The sequence below is a fragment of the Arctopsyche grandis genome, chromosome 11 (assembly GCF_051622035.1).
Source record: "Arctopsyche grandis isolate Sample6627 chromosome 11, ASM5162203v2, whole genome shotgun sequence".
NCBI lineage: Eukaryota > Metazoa > Arthropoda > Insecta > Trichoptera > Hydropsychidae > Arctopsyche > Arctopsyche grandis.
In genome coordinates, this window is record NC_135365.1 from 7,824,210 (window position 1) to 7,842,285 (window position 18,076).

Genomic DNA, 18,076 nt, shown 5'->3' on the forward strand with positions numbered 1-18,076 from the left:
ATAAATAAATAAATAATTAATTAATCAATTGTCAATTTCAATTGATTAACTATTATTATTTAATAGTATCATTATATTTACAAATATTATTATTATATCAATATATGTATTATATTTTTTTTTTTGTCATTCATTTGTATTGTCTATATATATTATTTACTAGTTGTTTTACCCGGCTTCACTCAGTATTTATAATATTTATATTTATTCAGTAGTTAAGTATTAATAATAATAACTTTTTATTCAAGACGATAGGGAAAATAGTGCAATCCCCACCATCCATATAAATAATCTAATATATAATTTAAGCTTAAACATGGCGAATTTAATAGTAAATATTCATTTTTATTAAATTTATTTGAATCGAAAAAAATATATATCGAATCGTCATAGAAACTTCGATTTGTTTATTACATATTTATATACTTACATACAAAGTCTCTTTCGAAATTATATACATATTAGATTATTTAAATGGACGGTGGGGATTGCACTATTTTCCCTATCGTCTTGAATAAAAAGTTATTATTATTGATTGAAAAATAATTTATGGTGTTCTGTAGCAGTTGTTATATTATACTGTTATCCTCTTCATTGTCTCCTGCTTGTATTTCTTCGTCCATAGTTCTCCAGTATAGAGACTAAGTAGTACAAAAGGACAAATAATTGTTTCTTCACCTCTATACTGGTGTGGTAAAACTGTCTTGCTAGCATATTGGATCTTACACGTAGTGCTCTTCTTTTCCTTTTGGGAGATTTTCCATAAGCAGGTGTCCAAGGCACTTGAGTTCCCGCACGGTTTCAAGATTTCGTCCATCCAAAATGATGTTAGGAACAAAATGAGGGCCTTGACTGTATCATAAAATCAAGACCATCCATTTAATCTTATTATATCGCATATTATGTTCTGTAGCATAGCACGAACAAACTTCCAGAAGCTGATTCAATGCTGATGGGGAAGGCGTCAAGAGCACCATATCGTCCGCATAGCTAATATGGTTATCGCACCTTCCTCCTATATGGCAACTGACTCCAGTCTGTCGAAGGCGATACATAAATTCATCCATGTATATATTGAATAATCAGAATAACAATAAATAATATTAAATTAAAAAAAAATTGCATCTAAAATAAAATCAGATCAGAGAAACACTGCTGTCATTGACCGTGTTTAGGTCGTTGACCATTTGGAGTTTAAAGTTAAAAAGTTAGTATTAGTTTCCCTGTCTATTTATCTACATATTAACTTTCTTCTGTCACATAAAGATGGATCTTTTATATTTGTTTGTTTTTTAATTTGTCCACTAAGCAAAAATTTGATATACATACATATGTACCTACATGTTATGATCACAGACCAGCGGACTGTGATCATAACATGTAGGTCAACCTTTTTTTTACTCTTGTTACAAAGCAAAAGCTTTGTAAGACAATAGTAATTGACAATAGTGAACCATATTTTGTGGGCAAAGGATACTTGTCTGTCGGTCTCTGGTTATGATTGATTTTGATTTTTAAATGCTTTTTATTATTACGAAATTATGTTCACAATACATCTTATATCTATTTTAATAGCTACTGATCTACTGATCATTTTCTATTTTACAATTTAATTTAATTTGGTTAGTAATCATAGTATTATATTATTCTAATGTTAATCTACAGCATAATACGAAAAAGAGCTCAAAAACCTATTTATAATCCTTATAAATGCTCATAATACATCTAATACATAATATTAATTAAAGACTCTCTAAAGTCGATGACCTAAAGCAGATTGTGTTTAGGTAATCTGTGTTTATACCTGAAGGGTATAGACATTTTGTTGTAATCACGGAGACTCTTCACAAGTGTGTTAGTATGGTTATTAGTGATTCTGTCATAGAATCTACTGGTTAGTTTGTTAGTAATGTCTATAACAAACGGAATATTATTTATGGCATGCAGTTTTTTGTATTATAAATTATTTTTAGGGATTTATTTTGTATTATTTGGAGCTTGGAAAGGTTAGTATTCGAGGCGTTATTCCATACAGGTGAAGCATAGGTTAATAATGGTAATATGAGCGCGCGATATAATTTTATTTTATTTTGAGTTGATAAAGAACTATGGCAATTAAATATTGGATATATTGAGGATATACCCCGCATCGCCTTGGCTCTGGTTATGATAATTGTCATGGTAATCGTACTTGGACCATTAATTACAAAAATTTTATTTTAATTTCTTTCTCCAACTTTCACATGCCAGGGAATTGCAATGGATAGATTTTTTTAAAACAATGAGAAATAAATAGGAATTTTATACACTTAAGAGATTTTATTTCCTTAGATAATATGTACAATTTATTTAAATACAATTCAGATGAAATGAAAGGCTACTTTGCCTGCCATATAAAATGTGATCCCGAAGCCAATGCCCCAGGATATTGCTCTTGCCGGTTGCGGAATTGGATAAACAGCATACACCAACGTATGCAAAATCCTGGATCCAGTGTAAACTCTCATCAGCCAGGTAGCTACAGCAGTCTCCGGACTGCTTAATAAGTACAAACCACCGATGAAAATGAACGCCGGAATGTTTTCCAAATCGTTTAAATGTGCCCTGCAAACATCAATATACATAAATAGCATGTTTATAAATTATAAATATAAATTATATTAAATCTCACCGTCTAATACGTTCAATATCCTGATCTTCTGTCTTATTATCAGCATTATTTCCGAAGAATTTGGTATCCTCAGGACTTGAGAAAATCTAATTGAAATAAATAAAACATTTACAATAAATATTTACGGGTATTCAAGTGCTTTTATAGCTTACTTTTTTTGCCAATCTCTGTCTACCGGTTAGCTGAGACATTATGAGCATTTTCATTACGAGTACAGATGTGCATACTGCGTAAGATTTCACGATAGGATTCTCGATTGACACACTATTACTCATTTTGAATGGTTTTTTTTGAGAACGACCGACACATATTGATATTTTTTGACATATTTGTTACCTTGAAATTTCCACTTCCAACTTCCACTTTTTAGACAAACAAAAACTTATAATACAGCTAACAAAAAATTTGTCATTCAAATATACCTACATATTTATTTATTTATTTTATTACAATCAATGTACACTCGTCATTACAGATCGCTCCAATGCGACGAGTATACGATAACGGTCAGAATACAATAATACATATGATACAATCAGAATACATAGAATATAATAATCAATCAAGTACAGAAATAATAATCATAGAGACATCTATGGATTATTTTTAGATTTTGTGCACAATTATTATTACAACTTTTATACACATAATAAACACGAAATTATAGAGATGTCTATAGATTTCAGATTACTGTGCATAATTTCTACAAATTATACACACAGATTTGTGACAACAGGAAATGATCTATTACCAATTTTCAGGAACCGTTTCAACAATGATCAGATAAAATTGGCAAACTCTGATAGAGAAACGATCGATTTGGAGTCACAAAACCCCCAAATATAACCAGCAGTTTGACGACTCGAACCATCGTTCTCAGTGGTGCTAAATATATACGCTACCATTAAGCCAAACTGCTGGTTATATGTAATATGTAATAGTAAATCTGTAATTCCTTGATTTCAATATAAATATAACAAACATAAAAATAATAATTATTAGCTGTTAACTACTGCATTTAGATATCTATCACAATCAAACGTGAGGCAGGTTTTTTCAGATTACACTGACAAAAGATCAATATAATGAATCCATATATATTACTCAAAGCACTTGAATATAAAATATGTATATATGTATACTAAAATACATAAATATACTGGTCTGGAAATAAAATTCAAACATATTAGTCTACTTTTCGTTTACTTTATTCAGTTTAAAAAGAATAATTTTACTCATTGATATTTTAGCAATAAACATCATCTATTACGAAATAGCAACAAACTATTCTATTTAGTGGCGCTCTGTGGAAATCTCCCAGCTTTTATCGCACAGTCTTACTTACGTGTGCGCGAGCAGGATTAGGTGACGTCATACCGAGTCCCTAAATTAGGTGCGTGCGAGTAGTACAAAAATCTTACCTTGTGATAAATATTGTGTTGAAAATTTTAATCATAGTAAAAATTAACCAAAAAAACAGACAGAAAACCAAAACGTTTTTTACCACCAATCCCACATCTAGGACCATGTTCTTTCGATGACCAACCAATACTCACCATCCTTGAAGAAATATATCTGGCAGTCGCAAAGATAATAGAACATAAAAGACCTAGCTCTATGCGGACCTGCTATCCCGTTATTTCCCCGAATAACAGTTCGGATGTGTTACAAGTTGCATCCGCAACTTGTAACACATCCGCAATTATTTATTTATTTAAAGTTTGGACCATTGTAGCATTACAGGAATTCCTAATGCGCCACAATGGTCAAAAATATAACAGAAAAGAAAAGAAACAAAATAATAACTAAAGAAATTAGACATACCGAAAACAAAACATATATGTATATACACAAACAACTAATAATAATAATAATAATAATTACAAATTATAATAAACAACAAAGAAGGGAATGTATTATAAAAGAAAAGAGAGAAAGAAAAATAAATATAAACATATGTTTATACATAGACAATAATACATGTATACATAATCATAAAAAAACAATAGCAATTATATTAATTATACAACAAGACAATCTAAACGCATTTTAAAAAGTACGATGTACGAAATATAATTTTTTCGACTCTCACTTTCAGCCGCCTGTGTGCGTTGCACACATTTTTACTTATGGTAGGCGCGGTCCTGTACATATGTATAAAACGTGTTGTGAAAAAAACCGTATTTATAACTGATTTTCCAAAAATTGAAGGTATATTGAATATACCATGGCCCGCACGTCCCAAGCTGGGCCCCTGGGCTAGCTTGCTTAGCCCCCCCCCCCAAAAAAGTTTCAAAATTGAAATTATAAATCATTTCATCAATAATTTTCACAATACACATTAAGGAGTAATAAGATTGAGGATCACCTAATAAGTGATAACATATATTTTCACATAAAAGTTTCAAATAAAAGTCATGGTGTAAAAATAATAACTAAGGAATCATCGACTAGAACATAGCTACGAATTACAAAGAAGAACTTCTGAATTTCGTAAGAAATTTAAAAAAAATCGATATCAGTACTGGGCCCCTCGCGACCCAGGCCCCCGGGCTAGATACCCAGGCCATGGGATGTACATGCATTAAATTTCTTGACAGGGAAAATATGCTTCACGTTAATAATATGAATCGTTCAGCCATTCATTAGGTTTAATTTATCACGCATACATAAATACAGTCCTTCTGAGGAATCTAACTATATTATTATTAAAATGCGATACTCACTTTTCTTGTAAGCCTTATTCGACTCGTAAGTGGTGCCATTAAAAGCACCTTCATTACAAGTATCGCTGTACACACTGCGTAGTTTTTAAACGCGGCATCTTCAATACTTATGTCGACAACCATCTTAAAAACCTGCAACCTGTGCGAAGGCTTACAACAGACTGACTAATAATTTGTTGTTATAAAAAAAATGAAAGTAACTTGACTGCCTTACGCTCGACCTCAACTAATTGCATTGAACATGAACGCGTATTAAACAATAATATACGCTGACTATTCCAGCACTGTTCTTCGATAATGACTTATATTGTATATATATGTGTAATTAATGAAAATAAAGAGTGGATGTGTGCGAGTTCAGCTTTACTATGAAAACTGGTTTTCGTTGCACAATAAATCCACTTGTAAAATGATTTTAGTAATTTATATGTGTTCCAGTATGAAAAATAAAAGCAATATATATAGTACAATTTATGTTTTATTTATTAAATATATTATACATACATGAATTAAATTTAACAGAAATCATAATACTAAAAATACATTTGTGACAAATTCGATATTATATAAACAAATCAAAATAATTTTATTAATTATATAATACATAATATTAATTTCGGTTTTTGATGGCGTAAAATAGATTTTTAATGTATACAATAGATTATTTGATAAAAAAAATCGAATCAAATAATTTGCAAACGTATCATAATAAAATGGCACACATCATTATGCGATATCGATCCACAATTTATTACAATAAATTAACGTTTGTCACAAATATACTAAACCTTACATAAAAATGAAACGAAATATGCATATAAAATTTTAACATGAAATCATCATAAAGGCACCTAGAAAATTCAAAAATATTAGGTGTTTAAAAAATGCATTGAAATACAACAATCAAACGCTAATTTCATTTATAATCTTTGTTCTTTAAAAATTAAATTAATATGTAGCAAAAAAATGGTATATATTGATTACTATCAATCACACTGTATTTCACACAACTCCAGTAGAGATCGACATATTGGTTCTGGAACCCGTCGAATGTTTAGGTATGATGTAATAGTTTGTTGAATGCGTTGTATGAAGATTCTAAGTCAAAAATCAACTGGCGAACTTGAGTCTCAGTCAATTCGTCTGATGCTTGCATTTCGTTCAATACATTCAACCACGATTGCACCTTAAAATAACATTACATATATAAAAAATGCAATTAATATACTACATATACTCATAGTAAGATTTCATACCTTTTGTTTTCCTTCAAAGTCTTCAGGAAGTATACTCAATCGGCTCATTGTATCGCATAAATCTCTCAACTCTGGATGAAGATCGTCCATGGCTTTTATCTCCAAGCGCAGTTTATCCATGAGTGTTATAAAGAGCTACAAATCAAAAAAACATATGACAGACAAGATTTCAATGAAAAGATCCAGATGTACATAAATATGTTGGAATTTTAATTGAGAACTTAAGATATTATTTTATTTTATTTATTTTCTATCGATTAATCATGCACACTCGCCTAACCGAATCCCTTCAAAGCGAAAAGTGCACTAAACAAATTAAGAACAGAAAAAAATAGAAGAAAAATACAAGTAAAAAAAAATAATAATTCTTACAATAAACATAAATATAATGACGGTGAATTTGTTAAAAACAGACAAATTAACTGTTAACAATTAACTTGGGTCTAGTTGGTCGCGACCCCCGTAACCGAGGAAGCGGTGCAGCGAATGAAAAGAGATATGAAAAATGTCAATGTCACCATCCAGTGAGTTTAAAAAACGGAGACCTCGAGGAATGAGAGAATTAGAATATGCCGCAGTTCTTGCTTGAGGAGTATGAAATAGGGGACGATGGCGGGTCCAGATAAAACTCCCTGGAGCATGAAGGCCATCTCCACCAGAATAGACTGGCATGAGACAAAACCCTTGAAATATAGAAAATAAGAACTTGATTAGGACAACACTCCTCCTGTGCTCAAGAGAAGTGTAGCCGACCATACCCATAACAAATCTTGGAGGAAATAAATACGGGTAAGTCCAATACTACTACTTATGAAGAAGCCAGAGAAAGCGTCTTTGGATAAGCTCAAGCTTAATAGACTGACTTTTGACCGAAGTACTCCAGATCATAGATGCGTACTCCATGATACTTCTCACCAGAGCATTGTACAACATCCTCAAAGCAGTAGGATTATGGAAATGCCGGGAATCGCGAAAAACAAACCCTAGCATCCTTGAAGCTCAGCAACACACAGTATCAATGTGATTGGAGGACCTGAGGTCAACCTGAAAAGCAACCCCAAGATCAACAGTAGATTCAACCCAGTTCAATTCAGAGTTACCAGCAAGATAAGGAAAGGTATGAACAGGAATAGATCTAGAGTAGCACATTACCTTTTGAAGACATTGAGAGGCAAACGGTTAGTTAAAGACCAAGCATGAAGAGCATTTTGTAAAAGCTCGCAAAAGCAGTCATAATCTAAACTCAAATAGAGCTTTAAATCATCCGCATATAGTGAAAAGCGACAATTGACCAAGTATACGCCAATATCATTAACAAATAAATTAAAGAGCAAGGGTCCAAGGTTAGAGCCTTGGGGAACCCCGGAGTCAGCAACATATATATGAGAGCGAAAGGTACCAAAGACAACAAACTGTTGACGATTCAAGAGATATAATTTAAAAAAAATGCACCAATCTGTCAAGAAAGACATAAGTGGACATTTTCTTCAGTAATATTATATGATTCAGCTTATCAAAAGCTTTTTGGAAATCAGTATAAATTACATGGACAGAGTTGTGATGGTTCAAGGAACGGTGAACATAATTAGTGAAATCAAACTACAATAACTACAATTCAGTAAAGCTATTTAAAAGTTAACAAGAAGCTTCAAATAAATAGTTTAAACGTATTAAACATTTCCATACCGATACGATATCAGCAATACATTTGCTCGTGTTTCCTTTATCATCTTTAATTGTTATTGGTCTATCTTCCTTGATTCGTTCCAAGGCTGCGGGGCAATCGAGCTAAAACAATGATTCGAAATCTTCAAAATAAAGCCATTTCATTACACATGAATATATTGTACAAGCATCAATAGTACTCACCCGGAATTTCTTAACGAATGAATCTATCGTTGGATAATCGTCACCCTGGACCTGCTTGAACGCAACTTTGTATTGAACTAAAAGTTTGGAACAGGCAGCAGTGTATTCTTGGGGGGTAACGCAATCTCTAATATAAGCCTTCTCTAAATTTTGCAATGTACTAACAACTGCGTATAGATCTGCCATATTATTGTGTCTACAGAATAATGCATACATGTATATATATCGAGCTTTCGTTTTATAGTATAATTTAAAGAAATAAAAATAAAGATAAAAAATATTCATACTTTTCCCTTTCACGAGCATTTCTATAGAGCTTAACCTCTTCATATAACTCGGGTCTATTTGTTTCTGAAAAATTGCACAAAATCCATGCTAATTACATATATGTGATATTAATACATGACTCACTACACTGAGTCAATGACGCGTATGTACATAATTACATTATATGGTTCAATTAATATGTAAAATAATAAAATGTAAGCAACTATAAACTTAAAGTAATCGGTTATTATTAATATAAATCGGAACGATTATACGAACTAATGTTACAAATACAAAATAACTTACAATTGGATATATCAATAAATATAAATTTTCCTCACCCTGCATTGCAGCTGTGCGTCACGACAATGACACTTGTTTCAGTGTTGCTAGCTGTTCTTACTTCAATCATATTAGTGATACCAATGCAAAAATATCAATATTTGGAAAAATATATTTCAACAAATCATTAATTAGTTTTGTTATTTAAAGAGGTCAAAGACAACACTTATGATAACCGATCGCCATAGCTATAGCTAAACATGATAAATAAAGTACTAGACCTAGAAGTTGTTGAAGAATTTGTAAAAAATTGTGCAACTAAAATAAGTCAACTTTAAATTGACGATGTGGCGGCTCGCTATACGACATGGTTGAGTTTGGTCACCTTCCTGCGAGTGGGGACCAACTCGGCTGGGTTCGGAGAGCGGCTACTCACTCTGCCTTCAGCTGTCATAAATAAAACACGTGCATTAACATGCCAGTCGTCTCATTCGTTCATCCCAAAACACCAACAAAAAATGTGTGCATAACACCAACAAAAACCTAAATTATTTTTATGTACAAAGTATCTGTTTTAAGAGTTCAAATAAATTAATACAACTTTGTAATAATTATAATCGATCTGTAATTGCTGCGTATGCTGTTTATTTTATTTTTTATATCTTCTTTCGTCACGTTCGGCTTGATTTTCTTGCAGCTTCGTAATATGTAGAACATCTAAGTAATCTTTTTTTTTACTTATTTAAATAATTTGTATTGTTGTATTGTTGGTTCGTAAATCCACGACGTAAGCAAAAAAAATAATATACAAATAAATTTAAACAAAATAAAACTATTCAAACACATTTAATAAAATGTTTACTATTAGATTGACCATGTTTAAGCGGTTTATATTACAAATACCGAGCGAAGCCGGGTAAAAACACTATTAAGTAATAAATAGAAAGATAATTTAATAAAGTAATAAGCCGAGCAAATGTCGTAAATATGTTCGCGACACGCTCTCTGAAATATCGACGACATCCTCCCAAGGCAATCCGATGGGTACTGCGGGAGGGGCGTGTGGCTCGCCAAAGATTGGAACACGCTGTATTTGCTAGCTCCATCAAATACCGTGGTGGATACCTCTAGTGTTAACGCTGCCATTGTACGCCAGTAAGGTTGTGGTAGGGTTGCAAAAATACAGAAATTGTATAAGTGCAATGGTAACATTTTCAAATTCTTGATGAATATGAATGTTATCATATATTTTAATAAATTAATTAAAAAATATATTAAATGGGTATAATTGGTTTAACCCATTTTTGCCCAGTGTTCCAATATTGGAACACTTAGTATTTTTACCCCCACTCCATTATGCATGATGCAATAAAAGCTTAGATTGCATCAGTCTACAGTTAGCAAGTGTGGGGATCGTTTCGTGTAGTATTTTTTTAGGTTGTAACCTGTGGGAGTGAGCAATGGTTTTTTATTTGCATCAAATACGTTCAACAGAAAATGTCATCTGACAAGTAAGTTTACACATTTTTATAAGACATTTATTACATATTGACCATATTTATTATAATCTCTAATTGTTATAGATTCGTTATGTGTAAACTTTTTTTAATTTTTCCATATGTAACTTTTTTATTCACAATATTATCCATGTTCCTAATTTGGAACACTGGGATTATAGCAACATTGAATTTTTTTTTCCTCAGATTTTTAACAACATCAGAGATGGAAGAAATTGTTGAAGAATTGTTGGGTACGGCTATAGAGGAACAATAATGAAAAAATCCAGAAAATATAAAGTTAGATTACTTGCAATTTAGAAGAAATATAGTACAACTGTACTTAAAAATTAACGGAAATCCTGTAAAAGGGGGAGGAAAGCCAAAATCTTCAAAAGAATTATCTAGCAGGGTGCCTTTCAATATTCGATATGATCGGCTAGATCATTAGACGATTCCAGCTGATAAAGAAAACTGATGTGCACTTTGTAAAAAAACATGCCACAAAATGTTGTGAAAAATGTGGTGTAAATTTGTATGAAGGATGTTTTAAAACCTTCCATTTTCGTTAATTCATGTATATATATTATATTTACATAACTTGACTATCTATGTACACTATTTTATAAGGTTGCTTGTGTTGAAATAAACTTTATTTTTTAATTTAGTTTTATAACGCTACCTCGTTGTATTCCCAGTGTTCCAAATTTGGAACATCTCGAAAAACTCGTATAAAACCAATACGAATGCAATAAAAAAAGAAAAAAAAAATGTTACGTATTATATAACATTATGATTTGTTGAAATTATTATAAATTTTGAGGAAAAAAAATTCGGGTAAAAATGGGTTAATAAAAATATGCTGTATTTAAACTTTCGTATATTAGTTTAACTTGAACTTGAAATTAATTATTAATTATTGTAAGTGCTATAATTAATATAATAATACTAATGCAATAACTTCTCTATAGTATGCTTTTTCTATATACTATTGTTGCGTAGGGGTGGGTGGAGGATCCAAGTAAAAGGCCAACAGTCGTTTCACAGCATTTATTGATGATTAAGGAGATACACGTATTGCCAGTGCTCCGTCCAGAATAACCTGATATCGCCTACGTACCGCCTTATAAAGGGTAGATCTCTCAGGAGGCCTAATCTGTTTACCTGTTGTATAGTCACGTATTCCCGTACCGATTCTGAGAAATAACTAATAACGGTCATTGTTTAGCCTAAATGCACTTAGAGTCCACATATAAGCCAGCAGTTTGGCTTAGTGATAGCGTATATATTTAGCATCACTGAGGTCATAGGTTCGTGTCCTCGCCACTGCTGGTTAGATTTGGGGGTTTTGTGACTCCAAATCGATCGTTTCTCTATCAGAGTTTGCCAATTTTATCTGATCATTGCTGAAACGGTTCCTGAAAATTGGTATTAAATCTAATCCTGTTGTCACAAAAATCTGCCTGTGTATAATTTGTATTAATTATACACAGTAATCTGAAATCCATAGATGTCACTATGATTATTATTTCTGATTAATTGTTATATTCTATATATTCTGATTGTATATGTATGTATTACTGTATTTCTGATTTCTGATTGTTTATGTATTTCATTAACGTACACCCGTCGCATTGGAGCAAATCTGTAATGGCGAGTGTGTATTGATTTGTGACAATAAAAAATAAAATAAAATAAAAATAATCCTGGAAGTAAGTGCAAGCACTTACATAGTTAATCCGATAACAGATAACCCTTGAACGATCACATAGTCTCTGGGATTCTATTCGCTTAATCCGCGGCGTACGTAACACTATGTATGCAGGGCCACCAAGAGGGGGTGGGGGAAAATCTGTTTGACCACGACGATCAGCATTGCGCAAGCGAGTGAAAGAATATGTAATTCAATCGAAGCGGCCGACCACATTTACATGGGAAAAGACTGTACATATAGAGTTGCACAAAAATGTAAATGCAACCAAAAGAATGTGACCGTGAAACAAGAGGTTAGGGCTGATTGCGCAGTGACGAGTGACGAGTGACGAGTGACGACCGAGTGTGGCCACTGGGCCGGTGAAGCGGTGCAGCGGTGAAGCAGTGGAACAGTGGAGCAGTGGAGCAGTGGAGCAGTGAGCGAAGAATCGGGCGTGGGAGTGGTGAGGAGTGAGCGGGGGCGGGGGCGGAGGCGCCATGGAGGAGTCGAGCGGGGGCGGAGGCGCCGGGGGCGGAGGCTTCGCGGACATCTGCCGTGTGTGCCGGGCGGAGGCGCAGCCCGAGCGCCCCCTCTTCCACCCCTGCATCTGCGCCGGCTCCATCAAGTGGATCCACCAGGAGTGCCTGGTGCAGTGGATGCGGTACTCGCGCAAGGAGTTCTGCGAGCTGTGCGGCCACCGGTTCTCGTTCGTGCCCATCTACTCCCCGGACATGCCCCGCAGGCTGCCCTTCAGGGACGTGGCTGCCGGCCTCCTGGCGTCGGTGGCGGCCGCGGCCAAGGACTGGTGCCACTACACTCTCGTGGCTCTGGCTTGGCTGGGAGTCGTACCTCTGACTGCCTGTCGGATATACCGATCGCTCTTCTCCGACGACTTCGACTCTTTCGTCTCGCTGTTTGTTAACATGCTATCCTCCGATAACATTGTCAAGGACGTGTTCTCCGGATGCTTCGTCGTCACCTGTACTCTTTTCGCTTTCATTGGGTTGGTCTGGCTTCGGGAGCAGATCATGCACGGCGGGGGACCCGAGTGGCTGGAGCGAGAAAACGGTCCGTTTCCTCAGGAGGCGGCTCAAGAACCGGAACCACCTCCGGTTCCAGAACGACCTCCGGTTCCAGACGTAGCCAACGCGCCAGATCCGCCGCCCCCGGCTCCACCGGATCCGGAACCAGCCCCCGCACCGGCGCCGGACCCCGACGAAGCCCTCGGTGGAGAAGAACCCAATTGGAATCCCATGGAGTGGGATCGGGCCGGCGAAGAACTGACGTGGGAGAGACTCCTCGGTCTAGACGGCTCTATGGTATTCCTCGAACACGTCTTTTGGGTCGTGTCTTTGAACACTCTGTTCATCTTGATATTTGCGTTTTGTCCGTATCATATGGGGGCGGCTGGGATCGCCGCTCTCGGCCTCGGAGAACGAGTTCAAGCTTCGCACTTCAGAGGATTGCTGACCACCCTGGCCGGATATAAACTCATCGGAATATTGTTAGCGGCTTTGCACGCTCTGGCCGGACTTTTGGGACTGAGGCGACCGAGGAGAGCTCTCGGGCTATGCTATGTGGTCGTCAAAGTCTCGCTGCTCTCCGTCGTCGAAATCGGTGTGCTTCCTCTGGTCTGCGGCTGGTGGTTGGACATATGCTCGTTGGCGTTATTCGACGCCACTCTCAAGGACCGCGAACTCAGCCTGAGCGTCGCTCCGTGGACCTCCATGTTCATTCATTGGCTCGTCGGAATGGTGTACGTGTACTACTTTGCATCATTTATCCTGCTCTTGAGGGAAGTGCTCCGACCTGGAGTGCTGTGGTTCTTGAAAAACCTAAACGATCCCGATTTTAGTCCTATTCAAGTACGAGAAACGAAACAATTTCGTATGTCCTCAAAAAAATTCTATGCATTGTAAATATATTTTCTTTTATAATTGTAGGAGATGATCCACATGCCAATACTGCGACATTTGCACAGTCTCATAGCTTCAGCGTTAATATTCGGCACCGCAGTTCTGCTGATGCTGTGGGTGCCAGCTAAAGCTCTACGATACTTTTTCCCAGGATTTTTACCTTACATTATCGCATCACACGCTGAAACTCCTGTTAGCGAATTGAGCTTAGAACTATTATTATTGCAAGTGAGTTATCAACTGTAACAATAACAAGTTACAAACCTTAATATCATGTGCACATTTTTATATCATCATAATATATGAAATTTCTTTATGGAACACTAAATATATTAGGTTCTATAAATGTTTTATATAGAACTCTTATTGAAGCTTATTCTTAAGTTATATTCGGTATCGAAAAACAGCTGCCATTAGAATACAATATAATACAAAAAAAAAACAGTTGGCTTAGTGATTATATTAAAAGAAAAAGAAAGACTGTATATCATCATCATTTAAAGCCATTCACCATCCACTGCCGAATGAAGAACGGTCCAACACGCTTCCTTTCGTCACTATTTTGAGCAACTCTCATCCATCTCATCCCACATTTTCTAATTTCATCCACCTATATTCCTTGCGGCCTTCCTTTCACCTTCTTACATTCTCTCGGGTACCATTCTAGCGCTCATTTTGTCCTTTCTTCTAGCTATGTGACCCACCCTGAGCCATTTCAATCTCTTTAGGGCGAAAACACACAACAATAGAACGGTACCAGCACATTCTTGGTATCCCGCTGTGAAATATAAAAGTTTATTCAAATAAGGAAATCACCGTTATCGATCAATCAAACCTATTTTTTACATTTCGATGTAAAATAATAATGTTCGGTGAAAACATTAGAGGAAAATATTTTTATCGGTAGGCAAATCGAGCGATTTGATGGAAGGAATGATACTTTTAAGAAGGCAGATATCATCATACAATTTATCAATCCAATTTTATATTAACGTATTTTGCAGCATCTTAAATATCTTGGTTCTTAAGATTAATTACTGAAAAATATTTGAATGGGCTGTTTACAAAATTATAAAATTTTACCAAGCAATCAATAGTTTTATAATTTTGTGGGGGGATTCACTACACACCCGGATAAGACTAGATGAAACCCGAAGACTCCAGGTCAAAACCTATTTAAAAGTAATACACGTGCCGTCTGTTTTCGCCCTTACTCTATATCAACTACCCTTGTCATAATTCTCACCCACGTATTCCGTTTCCTATTTCTCGTCCACATTTCTTTGAATGCATTGAACTTTGCGCAACGTCCAAGTTTCACATCCATACGTCATCACTGGCAAAACATTATTTTTTTGAAATAATCCTCTTGACGTTAAACATTTTTTACAAGCTTTTGATTTGCTTCACTATTGGTTCAATGAAATTCCGTCAAAAATTTGTGATCTGATTTTGAACCACTTCCTCTCTTTGGGCCGCTTCAATACATATGGTGCTAGCTATTGTTTCCAACGTGAAGCCAGATGAGTTTAATCATTAAGGAACTCATTCAAATTTACATCGGAATCTTGTGTTGGACCGAAGCGGTGACAGCATGCTTTGCATAAATAGTTGTTCTGTTATTTAATCCACACTATCTCCGATAGAGTTTGTATTACTTATCATTCATTGCAGGTTATATTACCAGCACTTCTAGAACAATCTCACACTCGCACGTGGCTTAAAGCTTTAGTTCGTTGGTGGTGCAGTGCAGCAGCCGGTCTCCTGGGTCTGCGTTCTTACCTCTTAGGCGACGGTAATGAAGACGAAACGGCGGCTACAGCTCCCGAACCGGCAGCTGCACCTCGAGCCGGCTTAGCGGCAGCACATCAAGCCCTATTGCAGATGGAAGGTCCCACAGGATGGCAGCCTTACGATCGACCATCTGCCTTCGGAGCTCGACTTGCAACCTTGCTACTAGCCGTTTGCGTATCACTGGTCATCGCTAGTGCAATTGCATTGGTAAGATTCATACGTTCGCTTACGTAGTTTTGTCGATACAAGTCATCTTTGATTGTGATGAAATTTCTTCTTCAGGTTGTACCGGTTTGGATCGGAAGACGCGCTATGGCCCTGTGGCTGCCAAAGTTCTCGGAAGGAGTCCACGAATTGTACACTGCAGCTTGTGGTGAGTTCACCCATTATCATCTGATCGTGACATATACTCGGCTAATTTGATACTACATGCTGTTTGTATATTGTTTTTAGGTACGTACGTGTGTTGGGTGTTGGCCCGTGCGATATCGCTGATAGCTGCATGGGAACCGCAAGGACGTGCAGCCTTGATCAGACGCTTACGGTTGTGGGGACGATTGGGCGTTCGATCTGCCATCGCGTGCACTGCACTGCTCGGAGCCATTCCGTTGCTCTTTGGTCTGCTGCTAGAGCTCGTCCTCGTCGTGCCGCTCAGGGTTCCTTTGCATCAAACGCCCGTCTTGTTCGTGTGGCAGGATTGGGCTCTCGGCGTGTTGTACACCAAAATCGCTTGCGCCATCACAATGATGATGCCCGATTGCCCCATGCGACGAGCTATCGAAAGGGCATATAGGGATGGAATCAGGGAGATGGATTTAAAGTGAGTATTCGTCGAATTAATACAAGATGCTTTGTACATATTGTTGCGCAGGGGTAGGTATGTTCTGGATCCAAATGAAAGGCCAAAGTCGCTTCACAGCATTCAAAAGGTCCACACGGATCCACCGCTCACTCCGGAATACACCGATCTACTGTGTGTACCTTCTTATGAGGGAAAAGTTGCACACCATAGCTTCCCCGATCCATTTATTGTCTAGGCATGTAAAGGTGTACTGTGGTGAGTCGCACGCACTTGCCCGGGTCTGAAAACTCCAGCGGATACTTTGTTCGGGCACTTAGTGAGTCCCGTTAGCCTAATCCGGGGTCTGTATTGTTCACCCGCGAATGCACTTAGACAGTAGATACTCTCATGTTTCCATGTTACAATATCATTAAACTAAATGAAATATTTCTAAAAAATAGTTTCTATATGTATGTATATATATATATATATATATATATATGATTAATTTCAGATTTATACTGTGGGACTTGGCCGCTCCGGTAATTATATGTTTCGGCTTGGCGCTGGCTTTCCCATACGTGCTGGCGCACGGAATAGCACCGTTGGTAGTGTCGAGTCCACTTCTTCGGAATCTCATCGCTCGGCGGGTGTATCCATTCTTACTGCTCACCGTGTTGATAGGGTGTGTGATAGTGTTTCAAATCAGACAGTTCAAAAAGCTCTACGAGCACATTAAAAACGACAAGTATTTGGTCGGACAAAGACTGGTTAACTACGATCACAGACGGCACAAGTCTCAAGTTTCCAACACATTGTCGGTTCAACAGTAATATCGACGTGTACACGTCGAGGCCCTCTGAAGTATTTTGTGGAAGAAGATGACTGGCTGGGGGCCTGAATAAGGAATCGCTTAATTACGATTAGTGAAATGTGTATATTTTACGAGACTTAATTATAAATAAATATATAATATATATAGTATAAAGAAATAGCCAATGTAAAGGTATATACATATACATATATGTTTAAAAATATATATTTATATATAATTTTAATTATTATTTTTATTTTAATATTATATATATAAAAAAATATGGTGATGCGGTGAATTTTAATCATTTGTAAATGTATTATAAATGACTGGCCTATTCTTATTAAAACTATTAATATCATATATTGTATGTATGTAAAGTTGTCGGGGATGTCCGTAATATATACACTCGCATTCAGCTGTTGTATTTAATACATGTTTCTCTTTGATGTAAATATATCTTATTATATATTTCCATTGGTGATGTTCAAATATTTTGAATTGTAATAAA

The 18,076-nt window shown here is 36.0% G+C and overlaps 4 protein-coding genes across 5 annotated transcripts in view; 1 reads left to right on the forward strand and 3 right to left on the reverse strand.

Moving 5' to 3' along the window:
• Positions 1–18,076, reverse strand: part of LOC143919373 (microsomal glutathione S-transferase 1-like) — a 241,515-nt gene that overhangs the window by 208,172 nt on the left and 15,267 nt on the right. The gene's annotated exons all lie outside the window — the stretch shown is intronic.
• On the reverse strand, positions 2,307–5,615 carry LOC143918998 (microsomal glutathione S-transferase 1-like). The gene is made up of 3 exons (XM_077441152.1): positions 5,398–5,615; positions 2,672–2,757; positions 2,307–2,604 (listed from the first exon to the last, which is right to left on the reverse strand). Exons 1-3 carry the CDS (start codon positions 5,518–5,520, stop codon positions 2,361–2,363), a joined length of 453 nt encoding a protein of 150 aa, XP_077297278.1. The 5' UTR covers positions 5,521–5,615; the 3' UTR covers positions 2,307–2,360.
• Vps28 (vacuolar protein sorting 28) lies at positions 5,856–9,174 on the reverse strand. 2 transcript variants are annotated; one of them, XM_077440897.1, is made up of 6 exons: positions 9,131–9,174; positions 8,810–8,873; positions 8,523–8,718; positions 8,340–8,441; positions 6,654–6,788; positions 5,856–6,583 (listed from the first exon to the last, which is right to left on the reverse strand). In XM_077440897.1, the coding sequence occupies exons 1-6, from the start codon at positions 9,135–9,137 to the stop codon at positions 6,452–6,454; spliced, it is 636 nt and encodes a 211-aa protein (XP_077297023.1). In that variant the 5' UTR covers positions 9,138–9,174; the 3' UTR covers positions 5,856–6,451. The 2 variants fall into 2 exon arrangements, with proteins under 2 accessions (XP_077297023.1, XP_077297024.1); XM_077440898.1 differs by lacking the exon at positions 9,131–9,174 and adding an exon at positions 9,096–9,115 and having other exon boundaries at positions 5,859–6,583.
• LOC143919357 (E3 ubiquitin-protein ligase MARCHF6) lies at positions 11,609–17,832 on the forward strand. The gene is made up of 6 exons (XM_077441632.1): positions 11,609–14,125; positions 14,204–14,404; positions 15,851–16,177; positions 16,253–16,343; positions 16,424–16,790; positions 17,266–17,832. Exons 1-6 carry the CDS (start codon positions 12,758–12,760, stop codon positions 17,582–17,584), a joined length of 2,673 nt encoding a protein of 890 aa, XP_077297758.1. The 5' UTR covers positions 11,609–12,757; the 3' UTR covers positions 17,585–17,832.

Bases quoted from the DNA above. Each gene is read 5' to 3' on its own strand.
- LOC143918998 (XM_077441152.1), bottom strand. From the start codon at position 5,520: ATGGTTGTCGACATAAGTATTGAAGATGCCGCGTTTAAAAACTACGCA. The intron at 2,758-5,397 runs GTGAGTATCGCA...TATTTCAATTAG, and splicing joins GAATAAGGCTTACAAGAAAA to ATTTTCTCAAGTCCTGAGGA. The intron at 2,605-2,671 runs GTGAGATTTAAT...TGATGTTTGCAG, and splicing joins GATATTGAACGTATTAGACG to GGCACATTTAAACGATTTGG.
- LOC143919357 (XM_077441632.1), top strand. From the start codon at position 12,758: ATGGAGGAGTCGAGCGGGGGCGGAGGCGCCGGGGGCGGAGGCTTCGCG. The intron at 16,178-16,252 runs GTAAGATTCATA...TTTCTTCTTCAG, and splicing joins TCGCTAGTGCAATTGCATTG to GTTGTACCGGTTTGGATCGG. The intron at 16,344-16,423 runs GTGAGTTCACCC...TATTGTTTTTAG, and splicing joins ATTGTACACTGCAGCTTGTG to GTACGTACGTGTGTTGGGTG.
- Vps28 (XM_077440897.1), bottom strand. The intron at 8,442-8,522 runs GTGAGTACTATT...TCATTGTTTTAG, and splicing joins CATTCGTTAAGAAATTCCGG to CTCGATTGCCCCGCAGCCTT. The intron at 6,584-6,653 runs GTATGAAATCTT...TGTTATTTTAAG, and splicing joins ACTTTGAAGGAAAACAAAAG to GTGCAATCGTGGTTGAATGT.